Raw genomic sequence first — 21,685 nt, 5'->3', positions numbered from 1 at the left:
ACAACAGCTCAGCTCTGAAGTGGTAGGCCACACAAGCTCAGAGAATGGGATCACAGAGTGCTGAAGCGCATAGTCCGTGAAAAATCATCTGTCCTCGGTTGCAACACTTCCAAACTGCCTCTAGAAGCAACGTCAGCACAATAACTGTTCGTTGGGAGCTTCATAAAATGGGTTTCCATGTCCAAGCAGGCGCACACAAGCCTAAGATCACCATGCTCAATGCGAAGTGTCGGCTGGAGTGGTGTAAAGCTTGGCGCCATTGGACTCTGGAGCAGTGGAAACGTGTTCTCTGGAGTGATGATTTCACTCTTCACCATCTGGTAGTCTGTCGGACTAATCTGGGTTAGGAGGATGCCAGGAGAACACTACCAGCCCCAATGCATAGTGCCAACTATAACATTTGGTGGAGGAGGAATAATGGTCTGGGGCCTTTTTTGGGGCTAGGCCCCTTAGTTCCAGTGAAGGGAAATCTTAACACAACAGCACATTTGTGGCAACATTTTGGGGAAGGCCCAAATGATCTAATCTCATGCAATGAACCTCTCATCACAATACACTTCTTATCCACACCTTAGTAGTGTTGATAGAAGTGCCACTGCCTTTCTTCTGACGGAAATCTGCTTTTTCTCATTCACTACTTCATGTTTTTCTGCCTGTCATTAGATACAATGTGATAGGGGGAGGGAGGGGCTTCACAGTATGGTTAGGGAATAATGAGGAAATACCCTTTTGGACAGAAATAGCTCAGCGAGGGACCGGCTGCCCTCTCCACACCTCCCACTGAGGGCAGGGTCTAGGGGTTATTACCCACTACTAGGGCTGGGCAGTATCCAGATTTTCATACCATCATACCATTTCTGTACAATACTGGGGAATGCGATATTACTGGAAGTGCACACAAGGGGTGCTATAAAAAATATATATATATATACAGTTGAAGTTGGAAGTTTACATATGCTTAGGTTGGAGTCATTAAAACTAGTTTTTCAACCACTCCATACATTTCTTTTTAACAAACTATAGGTTTGGCAAGTGGGTTAGGACATCTACTTTGTGCATGACACAAGTAATATTTCCAACAATTGTTTACAGACAGATTATTTCACTGTATCACAACTCCAGTGGGTCAGAAGTTAACATACACTAAGTTGACTGTGCCTTTAAACAGCTTGGAAAATTCTAAAAAATGATGTCATGGCTTTAGAAGATTCTGATAGGCTAATTTACATAATTTGAGTCAATTGGAGGTGTACCTGTGGATATATTTCAAGGCCTACCTTCAAACTCAGGGCCTCTTTGCTTGACATTATGGGAAAATCAAAAGAAATCAGCCAAGACCTCAGAATTATTTTTAGACCTCCACAAGTCTGGTTCATCCTTGGGAGCAATTTCCAAACGCCTGAAGGTACCACGTTCATCAGTACAAACAATAGTAGGAAAGGGCCAAAATTCACCCAACCTATTGTGAGAAGCGTGTGGAAGGCTACCCGAAACGTTTGACCCAAGTTAAATCATTTGAAGGCAATGCTACCAAATACTAATTGAGTGTATGTAAACTTCTGACCCACTGGGAATGTGATGAAAAAAATAAAAGCTGAAATAATGTCACGTTCGTTGATTACATAATGAGCGGACCAAGGCGCAGCGTGAGTAGAGTTCCACATATTTATTAAAGTGAACCTTCAAAAACAACAAAGAATAAACTAATGTGCAGTTCGTAGTGCACATAGCCCTAAACAAAAACGAAACAATATCACACAAACGCAGGTGGGAAAAGGACCACACTAAATAGAATCCCCAATTAGAGGCAATTAGAGGCAACTGCCTCCAATTGGGAACCATTCTCACACCAACATAGAAATTCAAGACTAGAACACTCCCTAGTCATGCTCTGACCTATTGCACCATAGAGAACCCCAAGGCCTCTCTATGGTCAGGGCGTGACACACAAACGCAGGTGGGAAAAGGACCACACTAAATAGAATTCCCAATTAGAGGCAACGATCATCAGCTGCCTCCAATTGGGAACCATACTCACACCAACATAGAAATTCAAGACTAGAAGACTCCCTAGTCATGCTCTGACCTATTGCACCATAGAGAACCCCAAGGCCTCTCTATGGTCAGGGCGTGACAGTACCCCCCCCCCTCCCCCAAAGGTGCGGACTCCGACTGCAAAACCTCAATCTGAATGGTTAGGGTGGGTCTCCGGTGCGGGACATAGCACCCTCTCAACCCACGGATCCGGCCATGGAGCAGGACTGGACACCATGCCTGGACTGGGCACCGGCGCAGAGGAAGGTTCCTGTCATGGAGTGGGACTGGACACCGTGCCTGGACTGGGCATCGGCACAGGTCGCATCGGACTGATGACACACTCTTCAGGGCGAGTGTGTGGAGCCGGCACAGGACGCTCCGGGCTGAGGAGGCGCACTGAAGGCCTGATGCGTGGAGCCGGCACATGTTTCACCGGACCGATGACACGCTCTTCAGGGCGTGTGCGCTGCAGAATACTCCCTCCTCCAACAGCTCCATCAACTCCCCAACGGTCTCTGGCTCTCTCCTCGGCTTGACCGACAGCCCCTTGTGCCCCCCCCCCAAAGAATCTTTCTGTTTCTGTGGCCGCGGACTCCGGTGTCTTCGCTGTCCTCCCATTCTCCGTGGCTACTCCCGCCAAGGAAGGGTCTCGCATCCACTGATTATTTCCTCCCATGTCCAGCTCTCCTTTACCTAAATGGTACGCTGCTTGGTCCTGTAGTGGTGGGATATTCTGTCACGTTCGTCGAATACATAATGAGCGGACCGAGGCGCAGCGTGAGTAGAGTTCCACATATTCATTAAAGTGAACCTTCAAAAACAACAAAGAATAAACTAACGTGCAGTTTGTAGCGCACATAGCCCTAAACCAAAACGAAACAATATCCCACAAACGCATGTGGGAAAAGGACCACACTAAATATGATCACCAGTTAGAGGCAACGATCGTCAGCTGCCTCCAATTGGGAACCATTGGGAATCACACCAACATAGAAATTCAAGACGAGAACACACCCTAGTCACGAATAAATGATTCTCTCCTCCTATTATTCTGACATTTCACATTCTTAAAATAAATATATATATACACATACATTTTTATATATGCACAAAACAATTTAGGCAACAGGGATCTTGATCCAGGAGGGGATTGAATATCTCTGATGTAACCAAGAAGCTTGATCTTGACATCCAGCAACTTAGCTAGCAAGTTAACAAACCAAATGCATAACTGAAGCCCTGAGCTGGATATAATTTATTTGACACATCTTAGATTTCTTATACACTGAACAAAAGTCTAAACACAACATGTAAAGTGATTGGTCCCATGTTTAATGAGCTGAAATAAAATATTGCAGACATTTCTCTCAAATGTTGCCAAATTTGATTACATCCCTGTTAGTGACCATTTCTCCTTGGCCAAGATAATCCCTCCACCTGACAGGTATGGCGTATCAAGAAGCTGATTAAACAGCATGATCATTACACAGGTGCACCTTGTGCTGGGGATAATAAAAGGCCACTCTAATATGTGCAGTTTTGTCAAACAACATAATGCCACAGATGTCTCAAGTTTTGAGGGGGCGTGCAATTGGAATGCATACTGCAGGAATGTCCACCAGAGCTGTTGCCAGAGAATTGAATGTTCATTTCTCTACCATAAGCAACCTCTAACTTCATTTTTGAAAACTTGGTAGTACATCCAACTGGCCTCACATTTGCAGACCAAGTATATGGCATTGTGTGGGCAAGTGGTTTGCTGATGTAAACATTGTGAACAGAGTTCCACATTGTGGCAGTGGGGTTATGGTATGGGCAGACATAAGCTACAGACAACAAACACAATTTCAATTTATCAATGGCAATTTCAATTTACAGAGAAACCGTGATGTAAGCCTGTGGCCCATTGTAGTGCCATTCATCCCCCGCCATCACCTCGTGTTTCAGCATGATAATGCACAGCCCCATGTCAGATCTGTACACAATTCCTGGAAGCTGAAAATGTCCCAGTTCTTCCATGGCCTGCATACTCACCAGACATATCACCCATTGAGCATGTTTTGGATGCTCTGGATCGACGTGTACGACAGCGTGTTCCAGTTCCCTCTAATATCCAGTGACTTCGCACAGCCATTGAAGAGTAGCGGGACATCATTCCATAGGCCACAATCAACAGCATGATCAACTCTATGCGAAGGAGATGTGTTGCGCTGCATGAGGCAAATAGTGGTCACACCAGATACTGACTGGTTTTCTGATCCACGCCCCTACCATATATGTATTCCTAGTCATGTGAAATCAATAGATTAGGGCCTAATGAATTCATATTTAATTGACTGATTTCCTTATGAAAGGGTATATCGCCCAACACCTACCCACTACCACAGTTCCTACCACGCGGGCATAGGGAGGGCCTTCTCCCGTTCCCTACCCAAACACAGGCCTACTCGGTAGCTGCATCCCAAATGGCAACCTTTTCCCTATGGGCCCTGGTCAAATGTAGTGCACTAAATAGGGAATAGAGTACCATTATTGACGCATCCAGTGAGCCCACATCTCAACACCAGGACGGGGCCCTTCCATGTCTCTTTCTCAGAGCTGAGGGGACTGGGATACAGTAACGCCACCAGATCCAGGCAGGTGTCCCAGTGATTTGAACATCGGCTGAGGTTCTGAAATCAATTTCCTCTCCCTGCCTGCTTCGTGATGATTCCCAACATACTGGGACTTTCTCAATATCTGACCTGAGAGGCACGCAAGTGACGATGCCTCTCCAGTGCTGCTCTGTTGCTGCAGTGCTAGCCTGGCTTTAACCAACTTTTTCACACTTCATGAGTTTGCATTTCGCAAAACAGGGAAGTGCCCATTCAAAAGAAGAATACACCCTAGATATAGTCAGACTAAGAACAATAGCATGAGATATTGCTATATGGACTGAGACAGTTATCGTTATATTGCTAAACCAAATACAACATGTCAAACACTGACAATGACACAATCTACGGTACGCCTAATTACTTCAACACTCTTGAGTACTGTATCCCCAGAAGACACAGATGAGATCACTGATGCAACAAATCACAATCCATTTTCATTCTTACAAAGATGGTTAGTCACATGTTAAAGTTTACCCTGGAATGAGTGAGAGACCCTATCACACAAGCTCCTCTCTGAATGGACCATCCTATTCTGCTGCCAAACTACATGAAGCCCCCAGAGGATAAACTACCTCGGGGAAACTACTCTCATCATGTGACCCCTTGCTAACAATCCACCCTTTTAAGCAGCATTGATGGGTCTCTGTAAGATTTACTATGTTAAGAAAACCATTACTCTGATGCCTGTGATGAATGCAAAGACGAGGCCAAACACATAACCCCCTGGAAAACATGATGAGGACATACCCGCTGCTTCACCCTAATAGCTGAGGAGATTATGAGCGGTTCTAAAATGAAGACTACCACTGGCTGTCAGACACACGACAATAACAAGATTATCCAAAATACTACAGTAAAAAAACTGGATTATTCAGCACTGACAATGAAATGATAAGAATGCTGTGTTAAAGAGGTCAAAAACAGGGTAGCAAAATGCTACCAGCCCCAATGCATAGTGCCGACTATAAAGTTTGGTGGAGGAGGGATAATGGTCTGGGACTGTTTTTTATGATTCGGGCTAGGCCCCTTAGTTCCAGTAAAGGGAAATGTTAACGCTATAGCATACAATGACATTCTAGATGATTCTGTGCTTCCAACTTTGTGGCAACAGTTTGGGAAGGCCCTTTTCTGTTTCAACATGACAATGCCCCCGTGGACAAAGCAAGGTCCATACTGAAATGGTTTGTCGGAGATCGGTGTGGAAGAACTTGACTGACCTGCACAGAGCTCTGACCGCAACCCCATCGAACACCTTTGGGGTGAATTGGAACACCGACTGCAAGCCAGACGTAATTGCTCAACATCAGTGCCCGACCTCACTAATGCTCATGTAGCTGAATAGAAGCAAGTCCCTGCAGCAATGTTCCAACATCTAGTGGAAAGCCTTCCCAGAGAGTGGAGGCTGTTATAGCAGCAAAAGGGGGACCAACTCCATATTAATACCCATGATTTTGGAATGAGATGTTTGACGAGCAGGTGTCCACATACCTTTGGTCATGTAGTGTATATAAATGATATTGAAATCAATTTCATGTTTATTCAATTGCGTTTTATTTAGCTATTTGGCTACTTTATTTTGCTATTTTGCCTCAATGTATTTCATGGTGTAGCCTAACATACAGTGCCTTGCGAAAGTATTCGGCCCCCTTGAACTTTGCGACCTTTTGCCACATTTCAGGCTTCAAACATAAAGATATAAAACTGTATTTTTTTGTGAAGAATCAACAACAAGTGGGACACAATCATGAAGTGGAACGACATTTATTGGATATTTCTAACTTTTTTAACAAATCAAAAACTGAAAAATTGGGCGTGCAAAATGATTCAGCCCCCTTAAGTTAATACTTTATAGCGCCACCTTTTGCTGCGATTACAGCTGTAAGTCGCTTGGGGTATGTCTCTATCAGTTTTGCACATCGAGAGACTGACATTTTTTCCCATTCCTCCTTGCAAAACAGCTCGAGCTCAGTGAGGTTGGATGAAGAGCATTTGTGAACAGCAGTTTTCAGTTCTTTCCACAGATTCTCGATTGGATTCAGGTCTGGACTTTGACTTGGCCATTCTAACACCTGGATATGTTTATTTTTTAACCATTCCATTGTAGATTTTAATTTATGTTTTGGATCATTGTCTTGTTGGAAGACAAATCTCCATCCCAGTCTCAGGTCTTTTGCAGACTCCAGAATGGTCCTGTATTTGGCTCCATCCATCTTCCCATCAATTTTAACAATCTTCCCTGTCCCTGCTGAAGAAAAGCAGGCCCAAACCATGATGCTGCCACCACCATGTTTGACAGTGGGGATGGTGTGTTCAGGGTGATGAGCTGTGTTGCTTTTACGCCAAACATAACGTTTTGCATTGTTGCCAAAAAGTTCAATTTTGGTTTCATCTGACCAGAGCACCTTCTTCCACATGTTTGGTGTGTCTCCCAGGTGGCTTGTGGCAAACTTTAAACAACACTTTTTATGGATATCTTTAAGAAATGGCTTTCTTCTTGCCACTCTTCCATAAAGGCCAGATTTGTGCAATATACGACTGATTGTTGTCCTATGGACAGAGTCTCCCACCTCAGCTGTAGATCTCTGCAGTTCATCCAGAGTGATCATGGGCCTCTTGGCTGCATCTCTGATCAGTCTTGTCCTTGTATGAGCTGAAAGTTTAGAGGGACGGCCAGGTCTTGGTAGATTTGCAGTGGTCTGATACTCCTTCCATTTCAATATTATCGCTTGCACAGTGCTCCTTGGGATGTTTAAAGCTTGGGAAATCTTTTTGTATCCAAATCCGGCTTTAAACTTCTTCACAACAGTATCTCGGACCTGCCTGGTGTGTTCCTTGTTCTTCATGATGCTCTCTGCGCTTTTAACGGACCTCTGAGACTATCACAGTGCAGGTGCATTTATACGGAGACTTGATTACACACAGGTGGATTGTATTTATCATCATTAGTCATTTAGGTCAGCATTGGATCATTCAGAGATCCTCACTGAACTTCTGGAGAGAGTTTGCTGCACTGAAAGTAAAGGGGCAGAATAATTTTGCACGCCCAATTTTTCTGTTTTTGGTTTGTTAAAAAAGTTTGAAATATCCAATAAATGTCGTTCCACTTCATGATTGTGTCCCACTTGTTGTTGATTCTTCACAAAAAAATACAGTTTTATATCTTTATGTTTGAAGCCTGAAATGTGGCAAAAGGTCGCAAAGTTCAAGGGGGCCGAATACTTTCGCAAGGCACTGTATATATGTATTTTTTTTCCCACCTTTATTTAACCAGGTAGGCAAGTTGAGAACAAGTTCTCATTTATAATTGTGACCTGGCCAAGATAAAGCAAAGCAGTTCGACACATACAACAACACCGAGTTACACATGGAGTAAAACAAACATACAGTCAATAATACAGTAGAAAAATAAGTCTATATACATACAATGTGAGCAAATGAGGTGAGATAAGGGAGTTAAAGGCAAAAAAAAGGCAGTGGTGGCGAAGTAAATACAATATAGCAAGTAAAACACTGGAATGGTAGATTTGCAGTGGAAGAATGTGCGAAGTAGAAATTGAAATAATGGGGTGAAAAGGAGCAAAATAAATAAATAAATAAATACAGTGTGACCAGTGTGTGCATATGTGCAATGATGTGCCAAATCTTGATTTAGTGCATTATTATAGGGTAAGCATGAGAATAAGCCGCCTCAATATTTGCAGCTATTACGTGATAATATCTCTAGGAGCTGATCCATCGTCAATATTGTGGAATAATTCTAATGTTAAGGTAACATTTGAATGGAGAAAGCTGACCCAGAGTAGCGCTCCCTTTATTTCGATGACGCACTTAGCGAACATTCTCTCTGCGTGGTGTTTTGGGAAACGCATGTTACATCTTCGGCCGTTGTAGGAAAGATACATCGTTAAAACACTCGTAAGCCTATGTTCTATCGCTATTTGGAAACCGGGCCCTGGACTGTTTTTTGTTATCTCAGCCTGACAGTAATTGACACGTCTAAAAGATTGAGCATGGAACAAAACTGTGGCATGGATCAGACATCTGCACTGAAACCCCAAGGGGATGGATGATTAAAACCAAGACTTCAGACTGTACTGTAAAACAAGATGTGCTGCCTTCAGAACAAGCCCAATAAACGATTTAAAAATCTATATTTTCCACAGACGCGCATTCCCTTTGACGTTCTGTTTTCAGAACGGATCAATTGTAGAGGAGAAAAAAATACAAATAATAAGATTCTGAGAACACTATGACCAGTATGGCCACTATGACCACTGTGACCACTATGACCACTGTGACCACTATGACCACTGTGACCACTATGACCACTATGACCACTGTGACCACTATGACCACTGTGACCACTATGACCACTATGACCACTGTGACCACTATGACAACTATGACCACTGTGACCCCTTTGACCCCTTTGACCACTATGACCATTATGACCATTATGACCACTGTGACCACTGTGACCATTATGACCATTATGACCCCTTTGACCACTATGACCATTATGACCACTATGACCACTGTGACCATTATGACCACTATGATCATTATGATCATTATGACCACTATGACCACTATGACCACTGTGACCACTATGACCATTATGACCCCTTTGACCACTGTGACCATTATGACCATTATGACCCCTTTGACCACTATGACCATTATGACCACTATGACCACTGTGACTACTGTGACCATTATGACCATTATGACCACTATGACCATACCCCGTTCAAAGGCACTTAAATATTGTCTCTTGACTATTCAGCCTCTGAATGACACACATACACAATCCATGTCTCAATTGCCTCAAGGCTTAAAAATCCTTCTTTAAACTGTCTCCTCCCTTTAATCTACACTGATTTAAGTGGATTTCACAGGTGACATCAATAAGGGATCATAGCTTTCACCTGGGTTAACCTGGTTAGTCTATGTCATGGAAAGAGATGGTGTTCCTAATGTTTTGTTCACTCAGTGTAGGTGTGAAAGTGTGCACTGCATTGCACACAGAAGAGGAAAGAAGAGGAGGAAGCTGTCTGGCCACTAATGGCCAACTCTGACATTGATCCATATAACAGAAAATATATATTAAATTCAGGTGAGATTTTGACATGCTGTGTACTACATTAACAACAGAGTTGACAGTCTGTCTTTTCAGTTTGGAACTATGCTAACTACTGTTTAGGAATTGATATTAACAGACAACCTTCTTGCACTTTTGAGTATAAGTGGACAAAAATTGTGTGACATTAAAAAAGCTTTTATCATGTCATGCATTCTTGATCTGTTTTATGTTACACCGGATCTTGACTGGGTTACCTTCTTGTAAATGAAAGGCTTGTGCAACCTAAGGTATTCACCCAACTGCTAGCTCACACCCTGAGTTGACACATCTGTGAGAATGTGGCTAGCACCACTCGCTTTGCCGGTCAAGCTAATTTAAATCACCTCAATGTTTTTTTAAAGAACCACAAACCATCACTGAAGCTTTCAGTGATGCTGATTTCGATAAGGAAGTGGACTCCACCCAAGAGTGTTAAAGATGCTTGTGTTTGTAAGCTACTACACAGTGCATTTGGGTCACCATTTCTTTCACTCGCTTTTCTCACTTATTAGTTAGTACTTTCATTAGACCTACACCAAGTTTCACACTAACATCTGCTGTCAGCTGTAGTTGTGTTACTATATACATTTTCCTTTTCAACTTCAATTAAATATTGAGAGAGTGCCATCATGCAACATTTACATATTGTATTTTCAATATGCTCCTTTGAATGTCAATCATTCCAACTGACAATACATCTGCAATTGTAATCATGATCAAAGACAAGAATAGGAAAGTAGGTCTGACATAAACTACAAACCTTGTAGACTTGTCCATATGTTCCATTTCCAACCACTTCTACCAGCTCAAATATCCCAGCAGGATCCTGAAACAAGGTGACAACATTACATTACTTCACATGAATTGAAAGGGCACAGACATAAATAAATAAAGTAATTTTGAAAGCACCTGATCAGAATAATGTTGGACCTTTAGGTCATCATTTAAACGGAATATTGCATGGCATGGCTCCCAACAAGTATGTTTCATTTGTCAACACTTGTACCATGCCAACACCATATTTCTACTGCATTATTATTGTAACTTAGACAACTTCACTTTTTTTTAACTCAAGTTATTTTACCCCCAATCATTCAGTTGCTTATGAAACAGTTGTAAATCCGACAAACCAAAAACATATTCACTTCTGAAAGCAAAACATGTACAGAAAATTGCATCAATGGTTTCATAATATTGTGACAGGAAAGCTCAAAGAATTTGTTACAACGTTGCTCACTTTTTGTTACAATGTAGCTGACGTTTCCTTAAATTAATAGACTACAGTTTGAAACTTTGTAACCAACATCGACTACGCAATGTTTACACAAAAGTCAACCTACATTTCAATGAATTAGACGTTGGCACAACTCGAACTCACCCTCAAAGCAGAGAGGTCAATATTGTCCAAACTTCGTGTAGTGCAGTCTCGCGCCATAGCTATGGCGTTGTCGGACTACTGCAACTAGAAAGAGGACATGTACTTGATTTTCCTAAAGTTAACGGTTTCACCGTGTCAGTTCATATTGTTTATCTGCTTCTGCAGCGAGTCTCACTAGCGACCAACACAGGAAACTTCTCATCCAGCGAAACCCGGAATATGCTGAGGAAGCTAGCCCCCCCCTACTCTCCCCAAGAAAACCAAATTCGAAAAGTTCACTTTTTTGAACAACTTTCTCCTCTGTTCAAGGCAACATGCGCAAAATAACGTGTTGATTGTTCATGCCTTCAGTTATTTTTTATCTCCATATAGTTTTACCAATTACATAATATACAGTAGTAGCCTAAGCCTAAACATGTATGACTATAATAACAACATTGTAAGAAAACGTCAACATCTGCATTATGAGAGCTTGCCCAATCCAAATATATAATAGTGAACTTGGCCTGCAGGGGGGAAAAATGACAGTCCCATACACAATTATTTATTGATCACTCTTTCACGTTAACATTTATATTTAATGTTTCTAAATATGTTGTTACTCATTAGTTGACAAAATGATTAGCAAAAAAACATAAACTGTGAAATATCAAAAGTAATGTACAACAGATTTAGCTGTTAGATTCAGCTTCAGTGCATTGCTATGCTGTTCCTCCAGCTCCTTCCTGACTGGCATTGCTATTCTTAATGAGTGACTCACATGGTTAACGATGACTAGTCTCTGTGACTGTGTCATTCTCCACACAGTGTGACCGGTAGCAGGAGCAGCCCAGGGTCTGTGGCAGCTGACCCCTGAACAGAACCACTGTGTAAGGTCACAGAGGGCCCATTCTCTAGCCAGGACACAGACAATGCGGAGCCATTATGAATTAGCAGAGAGTAATGTCTTATGTTATAACGACATTCTTCTGTAAAGTTGAATTAGACAATGAAAGAGAGTATGAGAGAGCAGGTTCTGTGTGTGAGAGTTTAAACATGGATGTTTTAACATAGAGGGGTTCTAGTGTTGTGGGAGTGAGTTTGACATTTATATTTTTATGGAGCCACCCCATTGCCTCTCTCTCCACTGCAGCCACCCCATTGCATCTCTCTTCACTGCAGCCACCCCATTGCCTCTCTCTCCACTGCAGCCACCCCATTGCCTCTCTCCACTGCACCCACCCCATTGCCTCTCTCTCCACTGCAGCCACCCCATTGCATCTCTCTTCACTGCAGCCACCCCATTGCCTCTCTCTCCACTGCAGCCACCCCATTGCCTCTCTCTCCACTGCAGCCACCCCATTGCCTCTCTCTCCACTGCAGCCACCCCATTGCCTCTCTCTCCACTGCAGCCACCCCATTGCCTCTCTCCACTGCACCCACCCCATTGCCTCTCTCTCCACTGCTGCCTCCCCATTGCCTCTCTCTCCACTGTAGACACCCATTGCGTCTCTCTCCACTGCACCCACCCCATTGCCTCTCTCTCCACTGCAGCCACCCCATTGCCTCTTTCTCCACTGCAGCCACCCCATTGCCTCTCTCTCCACTGCTGCCACCCCATTGCCTCTCTCTCCACTGCTGCCTCCCCATTGCCTCTCTCTCCACTGTAGACACCCATTGCGTCTCTCTCCACTGCAGCCACCCCATTGCCTCTCTCCACTGTAGACACCCATTGTGTCTCTCTCCACTGCAGCCACCCCATTGCCTCTCTCTCCACTGCAGCCACCCATTGCCGATCTCTCCACTGCAGCCACCCCATTGCCTCTCTCTCCACTGCAGCCACCACATTGCCTCTCTCTTCACTGCAGCCTCCCCATTGCCTCTCTCTTCACTGCACATAAAGCAACTGAAGTAGTACAACAATGCATTCCTGTAAAAAATAAAACACACTTCTACCATTCATTTCTGTGCGAGTGGCATACTGCAATGATTCACAGGTTCTGGCAACCTTTTTGACTAACTCCAAAGCAAATCTTAGGGGGGTGCATGGGGGGAGGGTTAGGAGAATGGTCTGTATTCAAACGCCTCTTGAACTTCAGCCAGATGGTTCAACTTCTGCCAGTTGCTCTCATAATACAAACAGCCAACATATGCTGGCACTGAGATTTTTCAACTGAATGCCTGCCTCTGCCTGGATACAGACAGACAGTGTAGTTATGACTTTTTCCCCCTGTTGTATTTTACTCTTGTTCCACTGTTCAGACAGATGCCGCCAGTTTTAAACTGCCTCATACCCTCTGACTTTTCACTGTTCAGTTTGGAACTGATGTGTCATAGATTACCAGTTATTCTAGTATGGTTTCACTTGGATGGGTCATATTTGAGAGGATCCATTATTCTACATGGTTTCACTTGGATATGTCATGTTTGAGAGGACCCATTATTCTACATGGTTTCACTTGGATGTGTCATGTTTGAGAGGACCCATTATTCTACATGGTTTCACTTGGATGTGTCATGTTTGAGAGGACCCATTATTCTACATGGTTTCACTTGGATGGGTCATGTTTGAGAGGACCCATTATTCTACATGGTTTCACTTGGATGTGTCATGTTTGAGAGGACCCATTATTCTACATGGTTCCACTTGGATGGGTCATGTTTGAGAGGACCCACTATTCTACATGGTTTCACTTGGATGTGTCATGTTTGAGAGGACCCATTATTCTACATGGTTTCACTTGGATGGGTCATGTTTGAGAGGACCCATTATTCTACATGGTTTCACTTGGATGGGTCATGTTTGAGAGGACACACTATTCTACATGGTTTCACTTGGATGTGTCATGTTTGAGAGGAGCCATTATTGTACATGGTTTCATTTGGATGGGTCATGTTTGAGAGGAGCCATTATTCTACATGGTTTCACTTGGATGTGCCATGTTTGAGAGGACCCACTATTCTACATGGTTTCACTTGGATGTGTCATGTTTGAGAGGATCCATTATTGTACATGGTTTCACTTGGATGGGTCATGTTTGAGAGGACCCATTATTCTACATGGTTTCACTTGGATGCGCCATGTTTGAGAGGACCCATTACTCTACATGCTTTCACTTGGATGTGTCATTTTGAGAGGAGCCATTACTCTACATGCTTTCACTTGGATGTGTCATGATTGAGAGGAGCCATTACTCTACATGGTTTCACTTGGATGTGTCATGTTTGAGAGGACCCATTATTGTACATGGTTTCACTTGGATGTGTCATGTTTGAGAGGAGCCATTACTATACATGGTTTCACTTGGATGTGTCATGTTTGAGAGGACCTATTATTCTAGCATGGTTTCACTTGGATGTGTCATGTTTGAGAGGACCCATTATTCTACATGGTTTCACTTGGATGGGTCATGTTTGAGAGGACCCCTTATTCTACATGGTTTCACTTGGATGGGTCATGTTTGAGAGGACCCATTATTCTACATGGTTTCACTTGGATGGGTCATGTTTGAGAGGACACACTATTCTACATGGTTTCACTTGGATGTGTCATGTTTGAGAGGAGCCATTATTCTACATGGTTTCACTTGGATAGGTCATGTTTGAGAGGACCCATTATTCTACATGGTTTCACTTGGATGGGTCATGTTTGAGAGGACCCACTATTCTACATGGTTTCACTTGGATGTGTCATGTTTGAGAGGACCCATTATTCTACATGGTTTCACTTGGATGTGTCATGTTTGAGAGGACCCATTATTCTACATGGTTTCACTTGGATGGGTCATGTTTGAGAGGACCCATTATTCTACATGGTTTCACTTGGATGGGTCATGTTTGAGAGGACCCATTATTCTACATGGTTTCACTTGGATGGGTCATGTTTGAGAGGACACACTATTCTACATGGTTTCACTTAGATGGGTCATGTTTGAGAGGACCCATTATTCTACATGGTTTCACTTGGATGGGTCATGTTTGAGAGGACACACTATTCTACATGGTTTCACTTGGATGTGTCATGTTTGAGAGGAGCCATTATTGTACATGGTTTCACTTGGATGGGTCATGTTTGAGAGGAGCCATTATTCTACATGGTTTCACTTGGATGGGTCATGTTTGAGAGGACCCATTATTCTACATGGTTTCACTTGGATGTGCCATGTTTGAGAGGACCCACTATTCTACATGGTTTCACTTAGATGGGTCATGTTTGAGAGGACCCATTATTCTACATGGTTTCACTTGGATGGGTCATGTTTGAGAGGAGCCATTATTCTACATGGTTTCACTTGGATGCGCCATGTTTGAGAGGACCCATTACTCTACATGCTTTCACTTGGATGTGTCATTTTGAGAGGAGCCATTACTCTACATGCTTTCACTTGGATGTGTCATGATTGAGAGGAGCCATTACTCTATATGGTTTCACTTGGATGTGTCATGTTTGAGAGGACCCATTATTGTACATGGTTTCACTTGGATGTGTCATGTTTGAGAGGAGCCATTACTCTACATGGTTTCACTTGGATGTGTCATGTTTGAGAGGACCCATTATTCTACATGGTTTCACTTGGATGTGTCATGTTTGAGAGGACCCATTATTCTACATGGTTTCACTTGGATGTGTCATGTTTGAGAGGACCCATTATTCTACATGGTTTCACTTGGATGGGTCATGTTTGAGAGGACCCATTATTCTACATGGTTTCACTTGGATGTGTCATGTTTGAGAGGACCCACTATTCTACATGGTTTCACTTGGATGGGTCATGTTTGAGAGGACACACTATTCTACATGGTTTCACTTGGATGGGTCATGTTTGAGAGGAGCCATTATTGTACATGGTTTCACTTGGATGGGTCATGTTTGAGAGGAGCCATTATTCTACATGGTTTCACTTGGATGTGCCATGTTTGAGAGGACCCATTATACTACATGGTTTCACTTGGATGTGTCATGTTTGAGAGGAGCCATTATTCTACATGGTTTCACTTGGATGTGCCATGTTTGAGAGGACCCACTATTCTACATGGTTTCACTTAGATGGGTCATGTTTGAGAGGACCCATTATTCTACATGGTTTCACTTGGATGGGTCATGTTTGAGAGGAGCCATTATTCTACATGGTTTCACTTGGATGCGCCATGTTTGAGAGGACCCATTACTCTACATGCTTTCACTTGGATGTGTCCTTTTGAGAGGAGCCATTACTCTACATGCTTTCACTTGGATGTGTCATGATTGAGAGGAGCCATTACTCTACATGGTTTCACTTGGATGTGTCATGTTTGAGAGGACCCATTATTCTACATGGTTTCACTTGGATGGGTCATGTTTGAGAGGACACACTATTCTACATGGTTTCACTTGGATGTGTCATGTTTGAGAGGAGCCATTATTCTACATGGTTTCACTTGGATGGGTCATGTTTGAGAGGAGCGATTATTCTACATGGTTTCATTTGGATGGGTCATGTTTGAGAGGACACACTATTCTACATGGTTTCACTTGGATGTGTCATGTTTGAGAGGACCCATTATTCTACATGGTTTCACTTGGATGTGTCATGTTTGAGAGGACCCATTATTCTACATGGTTTCACTTGACAGTGTATAAATAACATAACCCTGGGGACTGGCATGCAAAACAATGTGCATCCCAAATGGTGGAGCTAGGCGCTAGTATGGGCCCTGGTCAGAAGTAGTGCAGTACAAAGGGAATAGGGGGTTATTTTAGATGCACAGACGCAGACAGGCAAAGGTTGCTGCTACTGCTGCTGCCACATGGTACATACATAATTGTTCTGTTTCATGCAGAATAATGACATCAGCTTGTCCTGCATCACAATTCGCATTTAAACAACGTTGCCACTGTATGTGCAGTAAATATAATAACATTATAGTGAAGTTATGCCTTGGAAATATATACAGTGTTGGATAGACTCTCAGGATTTGCCAGACTGAGATTTACCAAGCAAGCAGGCTTCTGAAACCTGTCTAGTGAAACCTGTTATGGATTATATAAGATATCTTATAAAACTAGATTCATATTTAGCTCATTACCCCACTGGTTCTTTTCAAAGTTGTTTTTAAAAAGCTTGAGAAATATAGGCAAACATTTATGTATGGAACATTGGAATTGAAAATGATTTGAATATTGAAGATTTGTTAGCTAAATATTCACACAAGAAAGAATGGTTGATACCAAGTGGCAACTCAATACTTCATTCTAACAGACTTTATATTAATGAACTGCTGTGTCACAATTGCCAGGTTGCACAGGAGGTTGGTGGCACCTTAACTGGGGAGGACGGGCTCATAGTAATGGCTGGAACGGAATCAATGGAATGGTATCGAACTCTTCAAACACATAGTTTCCGTGTTTTTGGTATTCACTCCAATCCAGCCATTTTTATGAGGCGTCCTCCACTCAGCAGCCTCCTGTGTGTTTGGGTCCTTGATTTGTCCTGCTGTATACCTGTAGTGTAAGGGCCAGGGGATGGTAATGGTTGACATACAGACAGGTTTCTGGAGGACTGTTTACAATAGTCGTGGGCTGCTGCAACCAAACAAAAGGGGCAAAGAGGCATGCCCATGTTGATCGGGATGTCAATGGAAAACAATTTAAAAGCCAGAGCCCAAATAACACTACGTTCCCCACACAAACCTAGAGAGAATCAGCTCTCCAATGCATAGCATGAAAGTAAAATAATCAATAGAATGAATGTAATAGAGTATTAAGCTGTGTAAGGACAGCCTTTGGTACTTTGTTACATGGTTCGACTGATGTCCAAATCAATGAATATGAACAAAATATGACGTGATTAGCTTAAGGAAAAAAGACCATATATGCTTTGTGAGGCCATCAAACAAACACACACACACATACACACATGCATACACACACAGACCAAAAAGATCATCAAGGACAACACCCACCCGAGCCACTGCCTGTTCACCCCGCTATTGTCCAGAAGGCGAGGTCAGTACAGGTGCATCAAAGCTGGGACCTAGAGACTGGAAAGAAAACTTTATCTCAAGGCCATCAGACTGTTAAACAGCCACCACTAACATTGAGTGGCTGCTGCCAACATACTGACTCAAATCTCTAGCCACTTCAATAATTAAAAATTGGATGTAATAAATGTATCACTAGTCACTTTAAACAATGCCACTTTATATAATGTTTACATGCTCTACATTACTCATCTCATGTGTATATACTGTACTCTATACCATCTACTGCATCTTGCCTATGCTGCACTGCCGTCGCTCATCCATGTATTTATATGTACATATTCATTCCTTTACAGTTGTGTGTATAAGGTAGTTGTTGTGAAATTATTAAATTACTTGTTAGATATTACTGCACGGTCGGAACTAGAAGAACAAGCATTTCGCAACACTCACATTAACATCTGCTAACCATGTGTATGTGACCGATAAAATTTGATTTGATTTGACACACACAGACTTTTCTCGTTCACATGTATTCTGCCTAAGCATTTCTGATATCCACAAGATGGTGGTGTTGAGTTGTATAATTTCTGAATGGAAAAGTTGTAAAGCAGTAGTGGTGAGTGCTTCCAGGCCATCAGATCTGGGCTTCTTCTTTCAGCATAGAGGTGAGTGCTGCCAGGCCATCAGATCTGGGCTTCTTCTTACAGCATAGAGGTGAGTGCTGCCAGGTCATCAAATCTGGGCTTCTTCTTACAGCATAGAGGTGAGTGCTGCCAGGTCATCAAATCTGGGCTTCTTCTTACAGCATAGAGGTGAGTGCTGCCAGGTCATCAAATCTGGGCTTCTTCTTACAGCATAGAGGTGAGTGCTGCCATGCCATCAGGTCTGAGCTACTTACAGCATATTCATATTAATCTCTGCTACTGTATATCTGCATGCTGAGAAGTAGATTGGGTGTCTGAAGAAATCTTACTACTCCTTAATATTTCAACAAATTCATCATAAACATACAGCTGGCAATGTTGCTGATTATTGAGTGAACTATTGTGATGTAAATAGGATGTGCTGGTGAAGCAGCCGGAGCATTCCCCTTTCAGAGAGGATACTGTAGGTAATAGAGGTCCACCATAGCAAACATCCACTATTTCAGTTTTTGCAACTTCGAAAGATTATAGCTGCAGTTGCCATAGTAGCTGACATTTATAACCATTGAACGCTTGACATATTTAACTCCACCACATAGATCATATATGTAAAATGACAGCATTACATTACAATGAAAACCAAATACAGTGCCTATAGAATAAATACAGTGCCTATAGAATAAATACAGTGCCTATAGAATAAATACAGTGCCTATAGATTAAATACAGTGCCCATAGAATAAATACAGTGCCTATAGAATAAATACAGTGCCTATAGAATAAATACAGTGCCTATAGAATAAATACAGTGCCTATAGAATAAATACAGTGCCCATAGAATAAATACAGTGCCTATAGAATAAATACAGTGCCTATAGAATAAATACAGTGCCTATAGAATAAATACAGTGCCTATAGAATAAATACAGTGCCCATAGAATAAATACAGTGCCTATAGAATAAATACAGTGCCTATAGAATAAATACAGTGCCTATAGAATAAATACAGTGCCTATAGAATAAATACCGTGCCTATAGAATAAATACCGTGCCTATAGAATAAATATAGTGCCTATAGAATAAATACAGTGCCTCTTGAATAAATACAGTGCCTATAGAATTAATATAGTGCCTATAGAATAAATAAAGTGCATATAGAAAAATACAGTGCATATAGAATAAATCAAGCAGTAAGCAACCGGTTTATTTCAACATTATTTAATATACAGCCATTCGCAAGGGTCCAACAAAATTTGATTTCATCATATAAGTAGAGAATGCACATTGATGCTCTATCAAAATCCATCAGCTTGCAAACAGACAAAAAGGCATTAAATAAACTTATACGATGTATAACTGGTGTTGAAGAAGACATCCGTGGGCAGTTAAACAACGGTTCAAACGGATCGCTGCAATCTCTTTGACCTCCTGCCGTTAGTGTTTTAGTTTACTCTTGAAGGTCACCAAGTCATCTTTGTTACAATCTTGGCATTTCGGCTGATTATTCCTCTATAACTCAATGAGACAGATTAGAGACTGATCATTCCTATAACTCAATGAGACAGATTGGAGGCTGATCATTCCTATAACTCAATGAGACAGATTAGAGGCTGATCATTCCTCTATAACTCAATGAGACAGATTAGAGGCTGATCATTCCTATAACTCAATGAGACACATTAGAAGCTGATCATTCCTCTATAACTCAATGAGACATATTACAGGCTGATCATTCCTCTATAACTCAATGAGACATATTACAGGCTGATCATTCCTCTATAACTCAATGAGACAGATTAGAGGGTGCTCATTCCTCTATAACTCAATGAGACAGATTAGAGGCTGATCATTCCTCTATAACTCAATGAGACAGATTAGAGGCTAATCATTCCTATAACTCAATGAGACAGATTAGAGGCTGATCATTCCTCTATAACTCAATGAGACACATTAGAAGCTGATTATTCCTATAACTCAATGAGACAGATTAGAGGCTGATCATTCCTCTATAACTCAATGAGACACATTAGAAGCTGATTATTCCTCTATAACTCAATGAGACAGATAGAGGCTGCTATATTACAAATCATTGCAGACAAATAGGATTAATTTTCTAAGATCGAAATAGCAGAGCAACTGAAAAGAGTATGATTCTATAAGACTATTCTCTTCTCATTTAGCAAATGAAATCAATAAAATAAAATAGATACAAATGCAAATATCTCTCAGGTGATTCCAGTTCCCTTTAATTTCTACAATACATTCAGTCAAAACTACCATCGATTCCGAAAGCACCACCGAGTCCATCTGTACCATTTGGAGAGCGGCTCATCCTCAAAAGGACAACTCAATGGCCATCTGAAAACAATATGGCCAACAGAGGAAGGAAGGCAGGTGAAGCAGGGGAGGAATTCAGCAGAGAAAAAGGCTTCTTGTTTTGTACAACTAAAATAAGCAAAGTAACAGGCAGAACTCAAGAGACAGCAACTCGTCACAGACTACAACTCAAACAAATACTGCATTAAACAATTCAAATATTCATATTTAATTGGCCTCAAACAATGACAATAGCTTGTGTAAATTCAAACATTATTGATTTGCTTAAATATACTGTAACATTTTTAAAGCTCACAGAGAATGTTTTCAGTCCATCTTGACAGAATTGTGCTGCAATGAGAAACGTTCCCTTTTCCCATGAAAAATCACAGGTCAGAATCTTTAAATTTGGATTCACTCACATACTCACACCATTAAAATTTTAAAGGAATCATCATGAATGTCTATAGAAGATATGAAAACTGTACATAATAACAATACCTTGAACATTAAAAACAAGGTTTTTTCATTTATTACTCATCTCAAAAAAGGAGACATTTTTCAAGTAAGAAAATGATGACTGGAGCAA

At 41.8% G+C, this 21,685-nt stretch overlaps 2 protein-coding genes across 6 annotated transcripts in view; both read right to left on the bottom strand.

The window, feature by feature from the left end:
• The window catches only part of LOC109905042 (mitogen-activated protein kinase kinase kinase kinase 4), a 110,642-nt gene extending 99,230 nt beyond the window's left edge, over positions 1-11,412 (bottom strand). For 4 of the 5 annotated variants that reach the window (XM_031789842.1, XM_031789843.1, XM_031789844.1 and 1 more), the window contains exons 1-2: positions 11,195-11,412; positions 10,577-10,642 (exon numbers count right to left, since the gene is read on the bottom strand). In XM_031789842.1, coding sequence (XP_031645702.1) covers positions 10,577-10,642; positions 11,195-11,251 — 123 coding nt within the window. In that variant the 5' untranslated portion in view covers positions 11,252-11,412. The remainder of the gene's footprint in view (positions 1-10,576; positions 10,643-11,194) is intronic. The other variant, XM_031789845.1, reaches the window with a different exon arrangement.
• Positions 11,413-19,988: 8,576 nt separating this feature from the next.
• LOC109905940 (X-linked interleukin-1 receptor accessory protein-like 2) overlaps positions 19,989-21,685 on the bottom strand; it is a 444,323-nt gene continuing 442,626 nt past the window's right edge. The window contains exon 11 of the mRNA XM_031789841.1: positions 19,989-21,685. This exon is cut by the window's right edge and continues 895 nt beyond it. The gene's annotated coding sequence lies outside the window, so the exon portion shown is untranslated.

This window comes from Oncorhynchus kisutch, linkage group LG15, assembly GCF_002021735.2.
Source record: "Oncorhynchus kisutch isolate 150728-3 linkage group LG15, Okis_V2, whole genome shotgun sequence".
Classification (NCBI taxonomy): Eukaryota; Metazoa; Chordata; class Actinopteri; order Salmoniformes; family Salmonidae; genus Oncorhynchus; species Oncorhynchus kisutch.
This window is presented reverse-complemented; position numbering and strand designations above follow the sequence as displayed.